Source organism: Pongo abelii, chromosome 13, assembly GCF_028885655.2.
Source record: "Pongo abelii isolate AG06213 chromosome 13, NHGRI_mPonAbe1-v2.0_pri, whole genome shotgun sequence".
In the NCBI taxonomy this organism is placed as follows: Eukaryota; Metazoa; Chordata; class Mammalia; order Primates; family Hominidae; genus Pongo; species Pongo abelii.
The window spans coordinates 19,763,478-19,785,832 of NC_071998.2; the positions used below are offsets into that span (position 1 = coordinate 19,763,478).

Genomic DNA, 22,355 nt, shown 5'->3' on the forward strand with positions numbered 1-22,355 from the left:
ACGGCCACAGGGTCCGCGGCGTGGAGCGCTCGGACCTTCGGCTCTCCCCCGGGCCGTGGGCCGGGACCCCATGAGACGCGCCCAGGAGGGGCGCGAGATCCCTAGCTCGGGCGGCGCTAGGCGGAGGGCGGTGCTGCAGCTGCCGGAGCTAGAGAGCTGCCGGCAGGAGGCGGCGGCGGCAAGAACTTGAACTTGGCGTCGGGAGCGGGCGCCCCGGACACCCCCCGCCGGGGCCGGGGCGCCGAGGGACCTGCGCCGCAGCGCTGCCCCCCGAATGGCCGCGGCGGCGGACCGGGCTCCCGCGCCGCGGCCCTAGGCGGCCTCTCGCCATGGCCAAGTGGCTAAACAAGTACTTCAGCTTGGGCAACAGCAAGACCAAGAGCCCCCCACAGCCGCCGCGGCCAGACTACCGCGAGCAGCGGCGCCGGGGCGAGCGGCCCTCGCAGCCCCCCCAGGCCGTGCCGCAGGCCTCCTCCGCCGCCTCGGCGTCCTGCGGTCCGGCCACCGCCTCCTGCTTCTCGGCCTCTTCGGGCTCGCTGCCCGACGACAGCGGCAGCACCAGCGACCTCATCCGCGCCTACCGCGCGCAGAAGGAGCGAGACTTCGAGGACCCCTACAACGGGCCTGGCTCGTCGCTGCGCAAACTGCGCGCCATGTGCCGCCTGGACTACTGCGGCGGCAGCGGGGAGCCAGGCGGGGTCCAGCGCGCCTTCTCGGCCTCGTCCGCGTCGGGCGCCGCGGGCTGTTGCTGCGCCTCCTCGGGCGCGGGGGCCGCCGCGTCCTCGTCCTCGTCCTCCGGCTCTCCGCACCTCTACCGCAGCAGCAGCGAGCGGCGGCCTGCCACGCCGGCCGAGGTGCGCTACATCTCCCCCAAGCACCGCCTCATCAAAGTGGAGAGCGCCGCGGCCGGTGGGGCCGGGGACCCCCTGGGGGGCGCCTGCGCGGGCGGCCGCACCTGGAGCCCGACGGCCTGCGGAGGCAAGAAACTGCTCAACAAGTGCGCCGCCTCAGCCGCGGAAGAGAGCGGGGCCGGCAAGAAGGACAAGGTAAGGTGCCCTTTGGCCTCTTCCCGAGGTTCCAGAGCCACGGTGCGCACGGGGAAACCGAGGCACCCACCGCTCTGGTGTCGAGTCTCTACTTCAGCTTCGGCCTAGGACTCTAGGTCCGGGCTGGCGTGCTGCTTCCCGCTTCTACCCCCTCCCGCGCCCTTTTCCTGGGACCCGCGGCCTCCTGACCCCACCTCTTTCGCCGCTGCTCCCAGAACGTCCCCTCTCTGAGCCCACAGCCCTAGCGAGAGCGCCCGGCCCAGCCTTGCCCCAGGAAGACGGACCCAGCCAGCCCTTCCGGCTGCCAAGGAGTAAAGTCAGAGTCAGAGCTGTCTAGGAAGGACTTCAAAGAGCTTTGACTCCTGACACCCCTTACCCCAGCCTCCACCCTCCGCTCACGCTGTAGGTGGGGAACTGAGGTCCAGAGCAAGGAAGGGACTCGCCCAATATTACCCAGCTTTCTTGGTAGCAGATCCGGACCGGCTGTCTCCAGCGTGTATATGTAAATCTCTCGCGGCTGCCCTGCCCGGCCCTGCCCCGCCCCACTCCCAGCTCCAGGTTTCCAAATCCCGGCTGCCTGGTACCGGAGCTGCTCCGGGAACCTCCACGCGTGCTTTTCCGGTTGAAATGCGCTGCCTGCAAGAGCGCTCCTCATCGAACCAGTCGGTTCCTCCCGCTGCGCGCGGGAGGGGGTCAGCCTATCTGGCCCTGCTGGAAGGAGACCCCACCCCTCCTATCCTCACCTGCTTCCTTCCTGACCTCACCCCTACCCCATAAGGTCCCAGGAACACGGGGGGACTTTGTGACAGCCTCCTTCCTAACGCATTAGGCCATCTAGATCCCTCCCTTTGAAGCAGACGAGTTAATTACAGCCAGACTAGGCCCCCTCCTCCCCCTTCACACTCCTGTGAAGCCCTCCCTTCTCCCCTAAAATAATACTTGTTCTGTCTACTTCTGGTGGAAGGCAGTGTTTTGATTAAATCTGAGGCCCGGTGGGAGAGCTCCTTCCTTCTCAGCGCCCTGGTGCGTGGCTGTTGTTCTCCCCACCTTCTTCCCCCAAAGGTAAACCTTTGCCCAGGTCTGGGCTGGGGGAGACTGATTAAGAGTCTGAGTTCCTTTTAGGACTGGATGTCCAGACAGGAGGGAGACAGGCTCTTACCTGCTAGCTGGTGCTTGGAAAGGGATCTTTTTTGTTTGCCAGGAGAGAGGAGGAAGGGAATATCCCTCTAGTTTTTCTGCCTGGCCTCCTCTCCCCGAGGTCCCCAGAATATCCCCTCCCCTGTTTGATCTGCATGGGCAGTCCGTGGAGGATCCCACCTCTCCCTGGAGGCAGTTTGGGGCACGCTGCGGAAGCTTGGACTCTGGGTTTCTAAAGCACCTAGGATGCCACACCTAGAGGACGACTAGCTGGGAGCCAGGTGGCTACCTAGGAGCTGCTTTGGGAGAGGGGGCAGATTTCCCTGGGAGCCACCAGGACCCTGGGCTTGTGTTTGATCAGTGAGGGAAACACCAGACAGGCTCCGTGCAGTCTTATGCATGGCTGAAGCTCGGCTTGGTGCAGGCACTGGGGAAACCTGGAGGTCTTGGATATGAAAGGCAAGAGAGGGTCACGGCCAACTGCACTGGACTTTATGCATCCTCCTTGTTACCCTGCAGCCACACCCCAGGTGGGGAGAACTCCTTTCTCTTCCACTGCTAGTGGTTCAAAACTTTAGTAAACATTTTTTCCCAGTTACAGTTAACACTGTTTCAAACACTGAGGAATGATTTGTTTTATAGCCAGGATGTCAAGATGTTTAAGACTTGACTTCTTTTCATTACCAGCTATTTCTTATGGGTCTTCTCTGTGTCCTCCCCTGCTGGGTGCTGGAGCAGGGACCATCTGCAGTGAATGCTATGACAGAGGCCATAGTGGTGTGATGGTGATGAGTGCTATGATGAGACCTTGTGTTATAGGGTTACAGGAGGGATGAAGGGCAAGGGAGAGGTTGGGGGGTGTGGCATCGAGGAGTGCACCTTGGAGGCAGGGCCGTTATTGTGAGGGAGGGGTGGTCACCATGGTTGGCTGGAGAAGAGCCCTGTGCTTCAGGGAACCGCAGGTGACGTCCCTTGTGGCTGAAATTGAGAGGTTAAGAGTTGGGCAGGGCCTGGATCAGGGAGGACCTTGTAGGCTAAGCACAGAGGGGGCCTGTGAAGGGATTTAGCTGCGAGAGTGTTGTGTTCAGATATGGTTTTTTAGAACATCTCTCTGGGCTACTTTTCACCTACTAGGTTGTGACTGTGAGACCTTTGATCTTTTGAGAAGTTGTCCAGATGTTCTTTCTATCCAGGAGGGAGGAGGCAGCCAGGGAGGGTCAGCAGGACGTTATAGTGCAGCGATCCTCCAACTTTAGTGCACCTAGAGGGCTGGTTACAACAGATTGCTGGGGCCCATCCTGCAGCGTCTGATTGAGCATGCCTGGTGGGGGACCTGAGTGTTTGCATTCCATCATTTCCCAGGTTGAGGGGAAATGGCTGAGGGTCCTGGGACCATGTTTTGAAAACCACTCATGCAACAGTGGCTTCTCCTTAACTGTCCCTCTGGGTCTTCTGGTCAGGGCAGCCTTGGGATGCAGAGACTCTGGATGCCCTTGTTTCTGCCATCTGTGTGTGGCTACCTCCTGATCCTGGGCCAGCACCCCTCCACCTCCACCCCATCAGGCAGTCAGGAAGCAGTTGTTTTCACATTATTTCCAGCCAGACAGCTTTTGGGAGGCCAGGCACACTGTAGATCCAGCCTTCCTTCTGCCCCTCACTCATGGATCCAGGAAAACCCACTTCTGGCACCTCATTTAGTCTTTATCCATTGTTAGAGGTCTCACTCTGTCACCTAGGCTGGAGTGCAGTGGTGCAGTTATGGCTCACTGCAGCCTCAACCTCCCAGGCTCAAGCAATCCTCCTCCCGCTTTAGCCTCCTGAGTAACTGGGGCCATGTACTGTCACACCTGGCTAATTTTTTTATTTGTAGAGATGAGGTCTCTCTGTGTTGCCCAGGCTCCTGGGCTCAAGCTATCCTCCCGCCTTGGCCTCCCAAAGTGCTGGGATTACAAGTGAAAACCACAGCACCCTGCCCACTTTTCCATTTAGAATTATTTGGAAGAGAAACTAGCCTTACTCTACTGGTTTCTCCCCTAACACAGCCCACTTTTTCCAGCATTTACTTTGTGCTCAGAGATGTCTTGGTATAAGTGTGAGTGAGGAGGGGAGGTAGTGAAGGATGCAGGAGACTTGTCCATGATCTCTGGCCTGAGCCCCTGGAGGAGATTGACAGGAATTTCATCCTTTGTTTCCCAGTGTTTTTATCTTGAAGAATTTGGGAAGATCGTCACCTAGGAGGTGGCTTTGAGCTGGATCTAGAGTTGGAAGTGGAATCTCAGCTCAGGGGAGAGGGTGACTGCACGCTGCAGGAGTGCTTATGTGTCGGGGTGTGTATATGTAAGTGTATACGTGTGTGTGAACATAGACGTGTGTGTATGTGTATAAAATCTCAATGTGGGGCCTGTTCTTGGAAAGCAGCACTTTCATGCAGCTGGACCTTGTTTGGGGAATGAGAGATGACAATGTGAGAGAGGTAGGGGCTTGAAGTTGGACCCCACAGGGGAGACCTTGAAGGTTGTTGAGCCAGGGAAGGGATGTACTCAGAGCTATGGTGGAGGGGCATCCAGGCTATAAACAGCTGCCAAACTCTGGGGAAAATTGGATCAAAGTTAGGGGACAGTTGTAGTTCTGGTGAGAGATGGTGAGGGCCTGAGCTCCTGGGATGAGAAAACGAAACTGGTATAGGTAGACACAATATTCCTTCAAGTTGTGCTTTATAAAAAAAAAATGATGACAAAAGAGGCCAGTTACTTTGGTAGGTCTCCTTTTGTGCAGCCAAACAGGTCTCATCCAGTTGTATTTTCTGCTGAAGTCTTGTTTCTTTTATTATAATTAAATAAATGTTGTTTCCACCACAACTAAGTCAGGAGCATCATGACATCAGTTTTCCCAGGTTTTAAATACATACTAATGTGTACCAACACTTTATATTTTGTCAGCATCCAGAGTTGAGTTAAATAACACTTTTTCCATAGTTACAGAATAAATAATATGTCTAACTTTTTTTTTTTTAAAACATCCAGCAAACAGTTTCTAAACTGCCTGCTAGGCAGAGGGAATTCAGAGAGAAGCAAGTGGTGGCTAACTTTCCAAAAAGGAAGCTTCTCAGTTTGCAGTTGAATACCAGCTTCTCCCGGTCTAGTCAGGGAGACAGATACAACCAGAAAGACAATATCACAACCTGACGAATGCCAGAAGTGTGTGCAGAGGGCTAGGAGGGCCTGAACTTGGCTGGGAAGCCAAAGAGGGCCTTCAGGAGAAGGCCGCTCTTGAGCTGAGTGTAGAAGGCTGAGTGGGAATTCCCAAGGCAGGGGAGTGGAGAAGAGGGCTTTTCATGCAGAAGGAATAAAGCAGCCTGTGCCATGGCCTGGAGGCTGGAGAAGATGGCTGGGGGCAGCAGGGCAGGTGTGGCGGGAGACTGCAGAAGGAGATTGGAGCCCACAAAGGGAAGAAAGTCTCATGTGCCTTGCTGTGGAGTTGTGAATTATCATTTGTCCTGTTTCACATCAAATCATTGATGTAGGGCTTGATTGAAGCCGGGGTCAAACATGAATTGTCAGTCATTCCCATTTGATGAACAGTCACACTCTCCAGTTCTTAAAATGTCACTAATGGAAAAGGTCAGGGTCGCACTTGATAGCTGTGGTTTGGCTTGGGACACTTTCCTCTTTGAAGTCCCATCCCCTGAAAGCAGTGTGAGAGAAATGCTGCATATCAAATCCAGTTTTTCCTGGTTGATTCCCCAGAATGGAAATACATTCCCCAGGCTTCATAGTAACCACTTAATCGGTCATTTAATCCTCACCGTCCCACTGGGAGAGGCTTGGGTACTGTATTAGCTGTTGCTACATAACAAATCACCCCAAAACGCCCGTGGTTTGATTGTGGGCCGTGCTGTCTCTATTGTAGCTCTTCAGCTCTGCCACTGTAGCTTGAAAGCAGCCATAGACAATATGGAAATTAATGGGAACAGCTGTATCCCAATAAAACTTTATTTACAAAAACAGGCAGCTAGCCTGTGCGCTGTAGCTTCCAACCCCTGCTTTAAACAATAAGGTTTTATTATAGCCACGAGCCTGCATATCTGAGTCATTTTTCTGGTCTCAGTTGGGCTCACTCATGCCTTTGCCGTCACTGGGGGTGGGGTGGGTATGCAGCCCTGCTGATCCTGGCTAGGCTTTCTTACGTGTTTGGTGGGCTGGTTTAGGATGGCCTTGGGCTGCAACAATTCAGCTCTGTTCTGTGTGGTCTCTGCTCCTCCAGCACATGTTCATATGACAGCAGCAGGGTTCCAAGAAAAAGCAGGAGCGCATAAGGTCTCTTGAGGTTGGAAACTGGCATGCTGACCCTTCTGTTGCATTCTGTTCACTAAAGCAAAACATAAGGCCAGCCACAATTCAAGGAGAGAGGAGGAGCTGCAGTGTCCCATGGCAAAGGGCAGGGATATAGGCAAGCCATTAATTAGGGCCTTTGATGCCATCATCTACCTTATCCCCATATTCCAGATAAGGAAACTGAGGCCTAGAGAAGTTGATGACTTGCCTAATGTCACACAGCTGCAAAGTGATAGAGCAAGGATCGCACCAGTGCAGTCTTGAGTTCAAAACCTATATGCTTCCTCTATTTTCCGTGGTTTCAATGGAAATAAGTAGTATAAGGCTTGGATATTTACTGGAATATGTGTTACATGTCTCCTCCTCCCCTTTACTTAATGCTACTCTTCTTGCATCCCTCTGCCCTAATTTCTCCGCTTTCAGCCTTTGCTTTGGTGTCCCTAGAAGAGGCCCTAGAGCTGGCTTTTCTGTTTCTCTGTCTCCCATCTGCCTCAGAGTTCCAGAAATGAGATGTTAATGCAGCACTTGAGTTATTTTATAGAGAAATTCTGAGCACAGAGTTGGCACATCCCAAGGGACAGCTGCACAAAACGTGAGTCTTGTAACTGTCATGTCTTCTCATTCTAACACCAAGCATTCCTTCCCTTCAAGGATTTGCCAGGCTGTGTGTGCTCTGTTTGGAGGAAGAGACTGGCGGTACATTGGCCCTGATCAACAAGGAACTTAAGTTTCCTTGAAGGAGATCAGGTGACTGTCCTCTCTAATCTGACAATCTCAGAACATGACTGATTACCCCAGGGCTTAACCCCCATGACTTGACCCTATCCTCTCTTTGCCCCCAGAGCATTTCTGACCCATAAAAATTAGCTTTAAAAGTCAAATCTGAAACAGCTGTGGTTTCCTCTGATCGGTCAGCAAGGTCTAACTTGCCTGTGGTCAAGCCTTCCCCTGATTAGTTTAGCTTGTGCTGGGAGAGCCCAGAAGTGGTGGCCTGTGGGGAATGGGTAGGCCAGGCTTGGCCCTAGAAAATAAACTGGGACGTGTGACTTTCCAACAGAGCTCGCATGCTGGCTGGCTGACGGCAACACACCCTGTGGCTTTGTGAGGTTGGTTGATGGTGGCGGTAGGGGTGGTGCATTTTCTATTTCTTTTTTTTTTTTTTTTCTTTGAGACAGGATCTCACTCTTGTCCCCCATACCGGAGTGAGTGGCACGATTACAGCTCACTGCAGCCTTAACTTCCCAGGCTCAGGCGATTCTCCCACCTCAGCCTCTCAAGTAGCTGGGACTATAGGCACACGCCAGCACACCCAGCTGATGTTTATATTTTTTTATTGCCCAGGTTGATCTCAAACTCCTGGGCTCAAGTGATCCATCCGCCTTGGCCTCCCAAAGTGCTGGGATTACAGGTGTGAGCCACTGTGCCCAGAAGGTTGTGCATTTTCCACAGGACAAAGGTGGTGGTCGTCTCTAACTTCCTAACTTTCATTTGGCCTGTGCTGACTGAGGGATTGCTATATGCAGGCCACCATCAGGAGCTGTATGGATACAGGGATGAACCAGGGCCTGGATAGTGCCCACCCCTGAAAAGCTTATCTTTTGGTTGAGGACACAGGAACCAAGGTTGAAACCCACATCTGTATGTCAGAATTTATCTGTAAATAAAGTGGTGTGGGTGAGTTAAAAGCCATCTTGGCACAGAGACTGTTCTGGGCAGGGCCTTGATTTCATGCAGCCACAGAGATGCAGGGTAAGGAGGAGGTATTTGAGTAAAAAAAGTACAATCACTTGAATTAAGGGAGTTTTCCACTACAGTAACATTAGCTAATACTTTCATTATATATACTCTGAGCTAGGTGCAGTTCTGTGTGCTTTGTATGTAACTTTACTCCTCACTACAGTCCTTTGAAGTAGCTACTACTACTGCTACTTGTATTCTCATTTTTACATATGAGGAAACCAAGGCACAGACAGGTTAAGTCACTTGTCTAAAGTCAGGTCGGCCGGGCGTGGTGGTTCATGCCTGTAATCCCAGCACTTCCTGTAATCGCAGCACTTTGGGAGGCCAAGGTGGATCACCTAAGGTCAGGAGTTGGAGACCAGCCGGGCCAACATGGTGAAACACCGTCTCGGCGTGGTGGCACCTGCCTGTAATCCCAGCTACTTGGGAGGCTGAGGTGGGAGAATCGCTTGAACCCGGGAGGCAGAGGTTGTAGTGAGCCAAGATCGGGCCACTGCACTCCAGCCTGGGCACCAGAGCGAGACTCTATCTCAAAAAAAAAAAAAAATAAAGTCAGACAGCCAGTAAGTGGCAGAGATGAGATGTGAAGCCAGATCCAGCATCTGTTTGTAACCACTGTGCCATACTACCTCAAGCTGCACAGTCCCATGCCTGAATTTGCTCTATTGTCTCTGCCTTATTTGTGGCTAGACTTACTCTTTGTAAAATATCCCCTCTGTTGGCATGGTAGAAGTGACTGATTCCAACATTTATGTAAGTATTCCACAGCTTAAACGGCACTTTCACACCGGTAATTTGTTTGCTTCTCAGAGCCACTCTGCGAGGAAGGGGCTGTAATCTCCCTTTTGCAGATGGAGAAACAGAGGCTCACGGGGAGGAGTGCATTCTTCCCTGCCTCACAGCAGAGGCTGAGCTGGTGGCCAGTACCTGCTGTGTGTGTTGACCTTGTGTTGAGGCCAGTGCCCTTTGTGCCGGGGTGGTGTGGAGGTGGCGTGGCCGAAGCTGGAGTCTACAGGAAGGGTGACAGCCTGATTGATTTCCGCTTCTTCCCGTGTTTTGATTCTGAAACGCGTTGCTGAGACCATTAAGGAGCATCGACAGAGGACCTTGCTTTCACAATGGAATTTTCCTTCTCTTCCTGTTTGGTATTTTCCAGTAATATTTCTATTAATGTTTCACTTTCAGCGGCACTAACTTCCTGAGAGTTTGAGCTTTCCTAACTCCCGAGGCAGGAAGAACTGAATTTTCCTCTAAATCATTCAGTTCCTTTCCATTTTCTCCAAGGGGAGCTGTCTCTGGATTTCCCGTTATGCTGTAAAGGAAGGATCTTGGAGGTGGGTCCAGGGGATGGAGAGAGAATTAGAGCCCCAGCGAGTGACTCAGGCCCAGTGTTTTCCAAGCAACATGTAATACTCCTGGTCAGAAAGGGGCTTCCCACAGCCGAGGAGGGGAGAGTGACTCGACAGGTGGGCGAGTGGGTGGGGGAAGCGGATCCCCTGGCCCACTGCCGGGCCTTGACTTACAGGCTGGACCCAGAGTTCCCAGGGGGCTGTGAGAGCCCATGCCAAGTCCTTTCTTCTCATTCATTCATTCATTCATTCAGTAGACATTGTTGAGAGCCTGCTGTGTGCTGGGGATTGTTCTGTTTAGGTGCTGGGAATAGAGCCATGAACAAAGCAGATAAGAGTCTATGCTCCCCTGAGCTTGCTCTCTCATGACAGAAGTCAAGTAAATACAGTTACGTCAGGGGTAGGGACTGTGGAGGAAAGTAAAGAGGAATAAAGAGGCGACGGCAAACCTGAATTTGGGGTAGGATGCTTTTTATGTGGGTGCTCAGAGAGGGCCTTGCTAAAGGTTGTGATGGCACGAACCACCCCGCTCTCCGAGGAGGGCATTCCAGGCAGAGGGAAGAGGAACAGTGCAGAAGCCTGAGGCAGTAGCATGCCTGGGTGGTTCAGGGAGCAATGCAGAGATCTACATGACTGAGCGGAGCAGGTGAGGAGGAGGTGTGAAGGCAGCTGAAGGCTGAGAGGTGTGGGGCAGAGGATGTCAGGCCTCACAAGCATTGAAGAGGCCTTCCTCGCTAACCCTGCGTGAGATGGGGGCAGCAGAGGGTTCTGAGCAGAGGAGCCAACCACGCATCTGATTTGGGTTTTTAAAGGGTGGCTTTGGAGATTCTAGAGCAGAGAGGGCATCAGCAGGCAGACCACTGAAAGCAGGGCTCTGACAGCAGGTGATGAGAAGAGGGCAGATTCCGGCGTGTGGTGAAATTGGGCCTCAGGATTTCCTGACAGAGATGAGGGAGAAGAGCCAGGATGGCTGCAGGGTTTTGGCCCCGAGCAGCCACTGATGAAGTAGATTCAGCAGCTGAGGCCTAGAGGTCCAGAGTGGGACACTCTCTGCCCTCTGGGGCCAGGAGGTGCCTGAGATCCCAGGGAAGAAATGGATGGCTCTCTGTCTGGGTCTGTGGGAGGAAATGGGGAAAACCGTCAGGAACAGGAGGCCTCATGGGAGATGGGTCCAGAGGAAGGTGTGGATGGGGCATCCAAGACAGAGAGGATCCCATCTACAGTGGCTGAGATTGGAAGGGGAACTCTGCTGTGTGCAGTCAGGGGTGGCCAGAGCTTGGGGCATGCCATGGTATATTTGCCAGGGATAGAGGAAGGTGGCAAAGGGCCAGGCCCTGCCTGCCACTGGTCTGAAATTGCCCCAATACTCCTAATTCAAAAGAGGCCACCTGCTATGTTGCATGGCTGAGCTGGGCACCACAGGAGGGTGGAGACAGTGCAGTGATTAAGTCCCTAGGGACAAGGCTAGAGCAGCCCTGTCCTGTTTTGCTCTGCAGAGCATTTCATTGCTGGCTGCTTCTGATAGGAAGTGGTCCCTTGTATTGTGGGTTCACTGGTACATGGGCTATGGGGAGAATGCAGACAGAACTAGGAGGAATGAGAGTCTGCAGGTTTCTCCAGACCATGGCTAAATTCTAAAAATGAAAATCATCAGAAAGTTCTTAACAGTGAAACTTTACCATTTTGTTGGATGTGCACTCCCAGAAAGCCAGACAGCCTGGTAATCCCTCTGGTGCATTCCAAAGCCACACATGTGATTGGGGACTGCATGGCATTTGTGGAATGGCGCGGTGCCTACCTGCCCTGTGTGGGGCCCTTGCAAGTTGGCTGCGCTCTGAGCCGGTTCCTCAGAAAGGGGCCAGCTTGCATTTTGAGCTGTAGTTTCACATTTATCTTTTGACTAACCTTTTACCCCTTATAACAAAATTAAGACAAGTTTGGTATAGAAAATAATAAGTAAGCAAAACTCAAAAACCAACCCTAATTCTGTAATACAAAGAAACCACCATTAACATTTTACTACTTTTTCATCTAGCCATTTTTCAGTGCATATATATATATATGTTTATTTTTCCCTCCACAAAAATTAAGTGATACCGTCTATATTTTTTTAAACCTAAAGACATGGAAAGATGTCTACAATATCTTAAATATTTAATAAGTGTAATTTAATAGCTGCATTGTATTCTGTTCACATGTTAGGCTTTTCCTCGTTTTCACCAATTTAACAGTGCCGTAATGAACATCTTTGTAACTTAATTCTTTGCATAGGTCTGTGATTATTTCCTTGGGGTTGATTCTGAGAATTGTTGGATAAGACAGTAAAAAGTTTGATACATACTTTCAAATTGTGTTCTAGAAAGACCTTACAAGTTGACACCTGTTTTACCCTTCTCACACAACCCTGGGAATTCTAATGCAAGTTAGTTGCATTTGCAGTTTCCTGGATTCCTGGTGCAAATGTGTGTTGACCATTTGTGTTGCTTTTCCAAAACTGTTTACTTTATCATCTGTTCATCCTTTTCTACTGCAGGGTTTTCTCTGTTGATTTGTAAGAACTCTTTGTGGATTAACAATGGCAGCCCCTTGCCTGCCATTTGGGTTGCAGAATATTTTTTAACGTTTGTAATTTGCCTTTTGGTTCTATATGTGGCAATTGTTGTTGGTTACAATGAATTGTTTTCTATTTAATCAGTCTCCACCTTCATGATTTCTTGAGCATGCTGCTGAGAAAAGTCTTCCCGTCTGGGCGCAGTGGCTCATGCCTGTAATCCCAGCACTTCGGGAGACTGAGGCGGGTGGATCACATGAGCTCAGGATTTGAGACCAGCCTGGGCAGCATGGCAAAATCTGTCTCTACTGAAAATACAGAAAATTATCTGGGTGTGGTGGCATGCCCCTGTAGTCCCAGCTACTTCAGAGGCTGAGGCACAAGAATTGCTTGAACCCAGGAGACAGAGGTTGCAGTGAACTGAGATTGCGCCAGTGTACTCCAGCCTGGAAGACAGAGCAAGACTCTGTCTCAAAAAAACGAAGTCTTCCCTACTCTAGTATTTATATTTTCTTCTAATACTTTGATGGATTTTTTTTTTTACGTTAAAATTTCCATCCCCCTAGAGTTTGATTTCATTGTATGAGGTATGGTTGTCATCTTATTTTCCAAATGGCTAGTGTGTTTCTGGGCACCCTGTATTGCTTGCTCATGATCTTCAGGTACCTTTTGAGACTTAAATATTTTGACTCCATCTTGCCCTGACAGTGTTTAGGTCTCATCGGTGATTATGATAATGATGATGAAGGCCTGTCTTTATAAAATGACACCTTTCTTCTGCAGATACCCATGCGCTTATTACACATTCAACTCCTGACATCTGAGGAAAGTAACTAGGTATTAACTAGGGCTTCATCTTTACCCACTACAGCAGAATGCCAAACCTGCTGTGGTGGGTGGGATGTGGCCAAGACAGCCTTGTCTTGCCTGTGTTGGAGTCGGCATCCTCCTCTGATACCGGAGGCTCGGTGTATTTGAGGCAATCACGGTGGTCTGCCCTGCCCACGTGGCTTGAGCCAAGCGAGTGTTTCAGTTTTCACAGAGTGGGTGTAGCGTTCAGTCATCCGACCATATTCCAGCACTGGGCTGAGTCCTATGGAACAATCAGAGACAGTTAAGCCTGGGTGTTCTAGCTGAGAGCCCAGGGTGGGTATTGGAGGGGGAGGAATTCATTGCCAGCGTAGACAGGCAGGTAAATGACTCCCTGAGCAGACAAGAGAAGCATTTGGGCTGAGGTGGGTGTGGCTGGTGGGAGAGTTCAGAATGGGTAGGATTTGAAGGTGTGGCCTGTGTGGGCCACACGATTTTTGTCACTCAAATTTTTTAACACCTGCAAAAAGTCCAGGTGATGATAATTCACCAAGTTTTTCCTCGGCACCCCACCGTTTTCCGCCCACCATCAACCCAGGTGTCCCGTGTCTTCAATCAGTGAGAGATTTTTTTTTTCCAGACCACTATAGCCTGTTTCTCTTTTTCTGGCTCATGCTGGTGTTAGGAAAATCCATCCTGCAGTGTTTGCTGTGAGGTTGATGACACTAACAAATTGGTATTAAAGGAAAAGATTAAGTCCAGGAGTGTTCATGGGGAATAAATCCAGGAAAAATGCAGATTTCTGAACACTGCTGAACATGAATGTGGTTCTAAGAGGCTGAGGGTGTCTGCCTAACTCACATCACGTCACTGAACCCAGGCCCAGCCCTGGCAGCACAGTAAAATTACCTGCATAGCATTTTACACATTTCAGTTTCCTAGGCTCCCATCCCAGATTAATTAATTTCTGGAGATAGAGCCAGGGCATCAGTATTTTTTGAAGCTCCCAGATGATTGTGATCTGCAGCCAAGGTAGAAAGCTGCTGTCCTTGACCTTTGGTGTCCCAGAGAGCTGGGGATCACCCCATCCAACTCTCTTCCATCCATGCTGAAAACTTCCAATGTTGAGATTTGTTACCTTTTGTCCGGCCACCTTTGCACAGCTGGGGTTGACTTTTTTTTTTTTTTTTTAATGTTTACTCTAGCTTTTTGAGCACCTGGTATTCACAGGAACTCTGTTGGTTGAACTCTTTTTCTTTGTAGATTCTACCGCTGAGGTCAAGTAGAACCAGTCTAACCTTGCTTCTCTCATATAAGGACCCTCAGATGTGCGATTGTATCTTCAAAGGCAGAGAGAAGCTGCAGGCTATAACACTGCCCACAGAGCCAGATTCCCAGCCAGGACCCCAGCTGCTAAGGGCAAGGACCCTTTGATGTCACAACTGTGGAGGTCTTGATGGAGCCCAAGTCTAGGAGCTTCCTGTGGGCACGAAGTAATAGGCTAGAGCAGGTTCCCAGTGGGTGAGTTGAGGTTGGCACTGAGGTGTTAACTGTGCAGGCATGTGACTGGATGGGGAACAAGGTCAGATTCCCAGGTGGATTTGGGGACTCTTAGCAAAGGAGCTGTCAGGAGTGGATTCCAGAGGAGTAGGTAGCAAGCGGAGCAGAGGTTGCCTGGCTGAAAGCAGTGTGATGTCGGGTTTGGGCATTCCCTGTCCTGGTTCTTGGCCCCTTGTGGGGGCTAGCTGACAAGGTCATACACCACAGGAGCCCAGGGCTCTTGCTCCAGACACAGCAGAACCCAAGTGTGTCTCACTGTGGTGGCATGAAACACTCACTGGCTTTAAGGTCAGAAGTCCAGAGCTCAAATCCTAGCCCTCATGCTTGGAAGCTTAGTAACTTGGGACAAATGATTAAATTCTCTGGGCCTGGAATGCCCCATCTTCTATGTAGGTAAAATAGTAACAGACGGTGTTTCCTGACCGTTCACTCTGTGTCACCGTAGGTAGCACTTTCAGTACTTGATCCTTAACTGTGTGTCTTTGAGGTGTTGCTGTGAGAATCCCCATTTTACAGATGGTAAGGCATTTGGGAGATGAGGTTCTGGAGAAGTACATTGGGTCATTGTGAGGATTAAATAAAATCATTTGTTGAAATGGCTGAGCACAATGCCTAGCATTTAGAAAGAGCTTTATGAATATTTTATATTATTTTGGCCTGTGTGTCTTGGGCCTCGGTCCAGCTTTGAACTTTGGGCTTTCTATAGCCACAGTAAAGTCAGTGGGGTTGCCCTTTCTGGGCTGATGATGTGGTCCTCAAAAAGTGAACCTATCCTTATCTTGGTGGGTCTGCTTATGGTTAAGCTTTACCTGGGATCACCACTCTGTTCTAAGAGCTTGAGGTATGTTAGCTCACTGATTCCCACAACACCCCATAGGAGGCAAGTTCTATTAAGAGTCCCATTTTGGCTGGGCGTGGTGGCTCACACCTGTAATCCCAGCACTTTGGGAGACTGGGGTGGGCGGATCACGAGGTCAGGGAGATGTAGACCATCCTGGCTAACATGGTGAAACCCCATCTGTACTAAAAATACAAAACATTAGCTGGGCGTGGTGGCAAGCGCCTGTAGTCCGAGCTACTCAGGAGGCTGAGTCAGGAGAATTGCTTGAACCCTGGAGGTGGAGGTTGCAGTGAGCTGAGATCGCACCACTGTACTCCAGCCTGGGTAACAGAGAGTGACTGCATCTCAAAAAAAAAAAAAAAAAAAAAGGAGTCTGATTTTGCAGATGGAGAAACTGAGGCAAACAAGTTTGTATCTTATCGTAGATGACACTGCTAGTAGTGGGCAGAGCTGGAGCTGGGGTTCCAGCCAGGCAGTCAGTCTATGTTACACAGATGCAAGGGACAGTGACAGGGGTCAGCTCTGTGTCAGCTGATGGCCATTTAGAAACCATAGGTCTCTACTGTCGATAAAGTGTCTAGTTTGGGCCAGGTACTCCCCATAGGCATTCTCAGGACAATGCTGCCAAAGGGGCATCAAGGAAGGCTTCATGGAGGAGGCGGCATGGGAGCTGGGCCTTCATGCATAAGGAGGATCTGGATATTTAGATTGGTGGATGTGAGGAGGACATCCTGGGAAAGGGGCCCTCTGAATGGTCCCTAGTAGATGATGGAGAAGAAGCCAGGTGTGGGAAGGCCTTCAGGGCCAGGCCACAGTTTGGTCTTTATTCTGTGGGTAAAGAAAGGTGGTGGAGGGAGGGAGTGAAAGGGTCAGCCTCATGCTTTAGGGACACCTGTATGTCTGTAGCCTGAGGGGATAGTTAGAAAGGGGTGGGGGTGGGGGGGCTCTAAGCTGGGCATGGAGGTGGGGACCCAGTTAGGAGGACATGGAATGCTTTAGGCAGAGGCACCAAGGGCCTGAAATACTGCAACTGACTGCTTAGGCAGCTCTCAGATGACACTGGGCAATCGAGAGAATTTGACCGAGCGCTTGTCAGGAGGATGGATTTTTCTGTCAATAGCCGAGATGTCCTCTGTGGGAGTTTGTGAGTTACTCAGTCCATCAGAGCATTTGTCCACATTCTGTCAGAGCCAGACGGAACATGTGCTGGGGTCATGGAGTCTGAGCCAGGAATGGCCCTGCTGGTCGGAGAGTTGGGCGGAGGAGGCCTTGTACAAGTCAGACTGCTTGTTTCTGCTGAAACATGGAACAGGAAAGGACAGAGCTACCGAGCAGCCCATCCATGAGGAAAGACGTGGGGGACTAAGGAGATGGGGGAGGGGGCTGTCTGTGTTCTGGGGGTGGACAGAGCTAGTCACCTGCCCTTGAGATGGAGCTCTCCCATCTGATGGCAGCACCTCGTGGAGCTAGAGGCATTCCAGGATGTCCAGGCAAACGATGGCAGTTAGAAAGAAGCCATGTAAAGTTGCTGGTGTCGTGGTTGAAGTCTTCAGAAGACAGCAGTGCAAGAAGGGAAAGGGAAAACCAGGGCTCTGAGCCAATGCGGGATGCTGACCTTCAGAGGACGTCCTCGCAGGGAGAAGCTCTTCGAAAAACAGTAAGTGCTCAGCCTCCTTTAGGTCCCCAGAGGGAAAGAAATGTTAGCCTTGATGAAGATGTTTGCTGGCCTCAGACAAAGAGCCCCTTGAGGATCCCTGGACAATTCCTTACACATTCACCGCTCCATCAGAGGGCTACTCTGGCCGGCAGAGCTTGCTTTACAGGCTCAGAAGAAACGCTTTGTAAAGATCTAGGAATAATGTTGCCATCAGTCAGCTCCTGCTTGCCGGGCTTCTGTGGGGCTCTGGATCATCTGAAAGCCATCTGTGGTGTGATTGTGAAGTGACGAGATGGTGGGAGTTGGTGTCATCACTTCCTCATCACCCACAGGACAGCTGAGAACGCTGTCACAGCCTGGATGATATTCCCAGGCCTTGGGCCTGAAGGTTGTCAAAGTGCAGACACTCAACCCGGGCATGCTTTGAGGTCTTGCCTACTTGCCCTTTGTCCCTCCGCCTTGAATTTTTTTTTTTTTTAGATGGAGTCTGTCTCTGTCACCAGGTTGGAGTGCAGTGTCGCGATCTTGGCTCACTGCAACCTCTGACTCCCTGGTTCAGGCGATTCTTCTGCCTCAGCCTCCTGAGTAGCTGAGATTACAGGCATGCACCACCATGCCCAGCTAAATTTTTGTTATTTTTTAGTAGAGACAGGGTTTTGCCATGTTGGCCAGGATGGTCTCGATCTCCTGACCTTGTGATCCGCCCGCCTCGGCCTCCCAAAGTGCTGGGATTACAGGCATGAGCCGCCCCGCCTGGCCTGCCTTTAATTTTATGTGCAACTTTGACTCAGATTCTTTGTCACCTGCAAACTAGGGTAGAAGTGGGCCTGGTTTTGAAAAGGCAAAGAAAGTTTTCTTTATCCAGGCAAACTATTTGTTTTGAGGAATCCTTACAGATGATTAGACTTGAAGCCTCCAGTGGAAGCAAAAATTGTGACAACTCAGAGGATGCTAGATAAGCAGTTTGTAGTAAAAGATTGTAGTCAGTGGTTGAGGTGTGAAGGCACGTTCTTTTTTGTGTGTTTTATACTGTTCAGTTTCCTCCCATCACCCCCAAATTAGAAATCTCTCTTTTTTTTTGTATCTGCCTGCCCTTTTTGGGAATGGTTATCCTAGAAAATATCTTACCCTTTGCTTTTGATGGTTTCTTCTGATTACATCTTTTTTCTATAGACTAGCAGACACTTAAGAGTATTGGATTTCTTAACATTCGGCGGCTTCTAGTTCCATATATATTCAAGCATTTCTTACTCTGAAAGTAAATTTCAGTTGTATACATTCATTCATTTAGAGAGTCATTTTATGCTTGGACATTTCTGACGGCCACCTTCATAGTTATGGGGAAGGGACTTTAGATCTGTGAAGGGTACTGAAACAAAACATATATTTTGTTCATACGTTCTTGTGTCTTCCCAGACTTTTATTTAAAAAAAAATCCCAAAAAGGGAAATCAGGGCTTCCCTTGCAGAAAGAGGCCTGGCTGCCTTAAAAGATCCATATATTTGAGTTTCAAAGGTTTGTTTGAATGTGAAATCTAAGGTAACCTTGCATTCATAGTCTAAATTCAGAGTGAGCAAATTAGATTGTCATTATTAAGTCCATTCCTTAGACTTAATTGGGGCATGGCATTTTCTGCCGCTAGTTCTTTAGTGGTAAAAGGGAACCTTTCCCATTGCTGAATAAAAGAAAGACTACTTGAGCCCTTTTGCTGAAGGACTGACATTTCCCTGCATCGGTTCTGGGGTTGGATGGTCAAGACATTGACAGGTGGATTTAAGATTACAGGGTGAGACTTGGGGACCATAGCAAACTGTGTTTCAGATCATCATGCATTCAATTTTTAAATGTTGGCTGGGCGCAGTGGCTTACGCCTATAATCCCAGCACTTTGGGTAGGCCAAGACAGGAGGATCACTTGAGGTCAGGAGTTCGAGACCAACCTGACCAACATAGTGAAACCTCGTCTCTACAAAAATTAGCCGGGTGTGGTGGCACATGCCTGTAATCCCAGCTACTTGGTAGGCTGAGGCAGGAGAATCACTTGAATCCGGGAGGCGGAGGTTGCAGTGAGCCAAGATTGCACCACTGCACTCCAGCCTGGGCAACAAGAGCGAGACTCTGTCTCCAAAAAAAAAAAAAAAAAAAAGCCCGCATGGTACCTGCTCAAATACTGGCCTGCCTAGGGGCCTATGAGGGAAGCAGTGTGGGCCAGTGAAGGAGCTCTGCCCAGGGTTAGTCTGGGTTCAGGGTCAGACTGTGACTGTGGGCAAGTCACTTGACCTCTCTGAGCCTGTTTCCCTTTTTTTTTTTTTGCTTTGTTTTTTGTTTGTTTTTTTGAGACTGAGTCTTGCTGTGTTGCCCAGGCTGGAGTGCAGTGGTGCGATAGCTCACTGCAATCTCTGCCTCCTGGGTTCAAGCGATTCTTCTGTCTCAGCCTCCCAAGTAGCTGGGATTACAGGTGGGCCTCACCACACCCGGCCAATTTTTGCATTCTTTTAGTAGAGATGGGCTTTTGCCATGTTGGCTAGGCTGATTTCGAACTCCTGACCTCAGGGGATCTGCCCACCTTAGCCTCCCACAGTGCTGGGATTACAGGCATGAGCCACCACACCCGTCTGAGCCTGTTTTCTGTGAGGATGTTGGCTGGGCTCTCATACCTGTAATCCCAGCACTTTGGGAGGCTGAGGCAGGAGGATCGCTTGAGCCCAGCTTGGGCAACATAGGGAGACTGCATCTCTACAAAATAAATTTAAAAATTAGCCAAGTGTGGTGGCATGCATCTGTGGTCTCAGTTAATTGGGAGGCTGAGGTAGGAGGATCACTTAAGTCTGGGAGGTTACGGCTGCAGTGAGCCGAGATGGCGCCACTGCACTCCAGTCTAGGTGACAGAGTGAGACTGTCTCAAAAATAAATAAAATAAAACAAAAAGGATGTTTGTTCCTGTCTTGAGATCAGCTGAGAAGGTGCCTGTGAATAGACTGTATTGTTGCCCTAGAAATGTTGTAGACTTGGTTTTAGGTCAAAAAGAGTGACTGGAAACAGGGAGAGAGCAACATGGAGAGGCTTAAAAGGTGTTACCCTGGGAACCCAGTGGTGACATTTGGCAAAAGCAAAAACTGGAAATTACCTAAATATCCAGCCATGGGAAATGGCTAATGTGTGGCCTAAAGTGAGAAGGAATACAGCCAACAAAAGCTGAGTTGAGTAACTCCACTGCAAAATCGTTAAGATGGAAAACACTCAACGATGTAATACTTTTTCATTTTTTATATATGTATTTATCATTATTATTTTGAGGCAGGGCCTTGTTATGTCACCCAGGCTAGAGTGCAACAGTGCCATCATAGCTCACAGCAGCCTCCACCTCCAGGGCTGAAGGGATCCTCCAGACTCAGCCTCCCACGTAGCTGGGACTACAGGCACTCACCACCATGCCCAGCTAATTTAAAAATTTTATGTAGAGTCAGGCTCTCACTGTGCTGCCCGGGCTGATCTCAAACTCAAGTGATCCTCCCACCTCAGTTCCCAAAGTGCTAGGATTACTGGCATGAGCTGCTGCAACTGCCAGAAATAATACTTTTTTAAATGCAGGATATAAAAAATGATGAATATTTGTATTCTTTTCCAATTACTGCATTCCCACCTACATATGTAGAAAAAAGACTGGAAGGAAATCGACCAAAATGTATACACTGGTTATTGCTGGAAGGTTGGAATATTTTACAGTTTTTAAAAACAAATGCAAATCATTTAATTACTATTGGAAATTTTTTTGAAGTGGTAACATTGCAAGCACAATGTGGGGAGGGGGATGAGAAGGTAAGGTAAGGGAGCACAGGCTCTCCACCTCCCAGCAGAATTTTTGCTGGGGCCATCTGAATGAGTTGTTGAACTTCAAAGCCGCTGAGTGTCTCATTGTGTTGGAATGCTGGCGATGAGGATCGCAGGAAGTGGTGACAAGCCCTTTGTTATATAAGCTCACCAGGCTTGCTCATTGGTGCCAGCTTTGGCCCTTAGTGTTCGATCGGGACTTTATCTGTCTGTGTCCGGGGCCACAGCCTTAGCTCGGGCAAGGACCTGTGCGGGAACTGCATAGTCAGGCACAGGAAGCTGCAACTCACACCCTTGTTTGCTTAACACCCACTGGCGCATTGGGCTATTCCATGAAAGGAGAAAGGACAAAGTGGAGGGATTTACTGGCGCTATTCCTGACCTGTAAAGATGGGGGATTTTCCCTTGCCTCTTTGGAAGAAATCTGTCTCACATCCTCCAAAAGCAATCCTGCTTTTTGATCTGCTGCTGTTTCTCAGTTCCTGTTAGTTCTGTGTTTATAATTGTGGTCCTGCTGAAGGCATTAGCCAAGAGGGGTAGGAATGTTGCAGTTCCAGAGCCAGATTGCAGTTTTCACCTCTGTTAACTTCCCTGTTGGAGGCAGGCAGGGCCAGTCCTCGCACAGGACAGGTGCTCAGTGAAGCCTTGCAGTCTCCAGGAGTTTTCTGCACCGAAGGGGAGGTGTGTGTACACACTTGTGGGTAAGAAGATTGGACCGCTGCAACTAGAAAATAGCTCAGCCTTGTGCCTGAAGTGATTAGCTGCTTTCGGTTGAGCACTTACTATATGCTATACTCTGCTGGGTGCTTCAGGTACATCTCTCATTGGAGTCCTCACAGGAATTGTGTAAGGAAGATACTATTTTTCATACAAGTAAGCAGACTTGGAGAGGTCAGGGGACATACCCAAGACCTGCCAAACTTCTCTGTTTTTATTGACATTTCTGTGTTATCTGGATACCAGGGACTGGGCTCTTGGAGAACACGAACTCATTTTTCACTCAACCCCCACAGCTGGCACTGAACCTGAAACACGGGCCACTTTGGGTGCGTTGAACCTTGAGGTGCCATGGCTAGGTGATGTTGGCAAGGCCCCTCCCCTCCCCTCCCTGGGCCACAATGTCAGCATTTGTAAAAAGGCCAGGTGTTCTTTTCTCTCACCAGGCCCCATCTTTTCCAAAAACTTCCCAGGACAGCCCTTTACAGCCCTCTCCAGACCGCAGGTTCCTGTGGAATGTGGTTTGTCTTGTAAGAGGTAGTCATAAGCCACAAGGGACGAAGGGATTTTTACTGTCAGGCCTGTCAGGCCGAGGCCCAAACATTATATGACTGTTGTCCCCAATTAATGAGACACAAGAAACCAAGTTGTGCAACTTTACAATGAAGCCACATCTCATTGCGATTTCAATTCCTTCCGTGTTAGAGGCATGCGTCCTGCCCCTGGCAAGCTTGCATGTTTCATTCCTTGGCGTGATCACCCACCTTTTCACCTAAATTGGTT

At 49.9% G+C, this 22,355-nt stretch overlaps 1 protein-coding gene across 1 annotated transcript in view; it reads left to right on the forward strand.

Moving 5' to 3' along the window:
• The first annotated feature begins 329 nt into the window (after nucleotides 1-329).
• Nucleotides 330-22,355, forward strand: part of SHB (SH2 domain containing adaptor protein B) — a 153,436-nt gene continuing 131,410 nt past the window's right edge. The window contains exon 1 of the mRNA XM_002819599.6: nucleotides 330-1,046. Coding sequence (XP_002819645.4) covers nucleotides 330-1,046 — 717 coding nt within the window. The remainder of the gene's footprint in view (nucleotides 1,047-22,355) is intronic.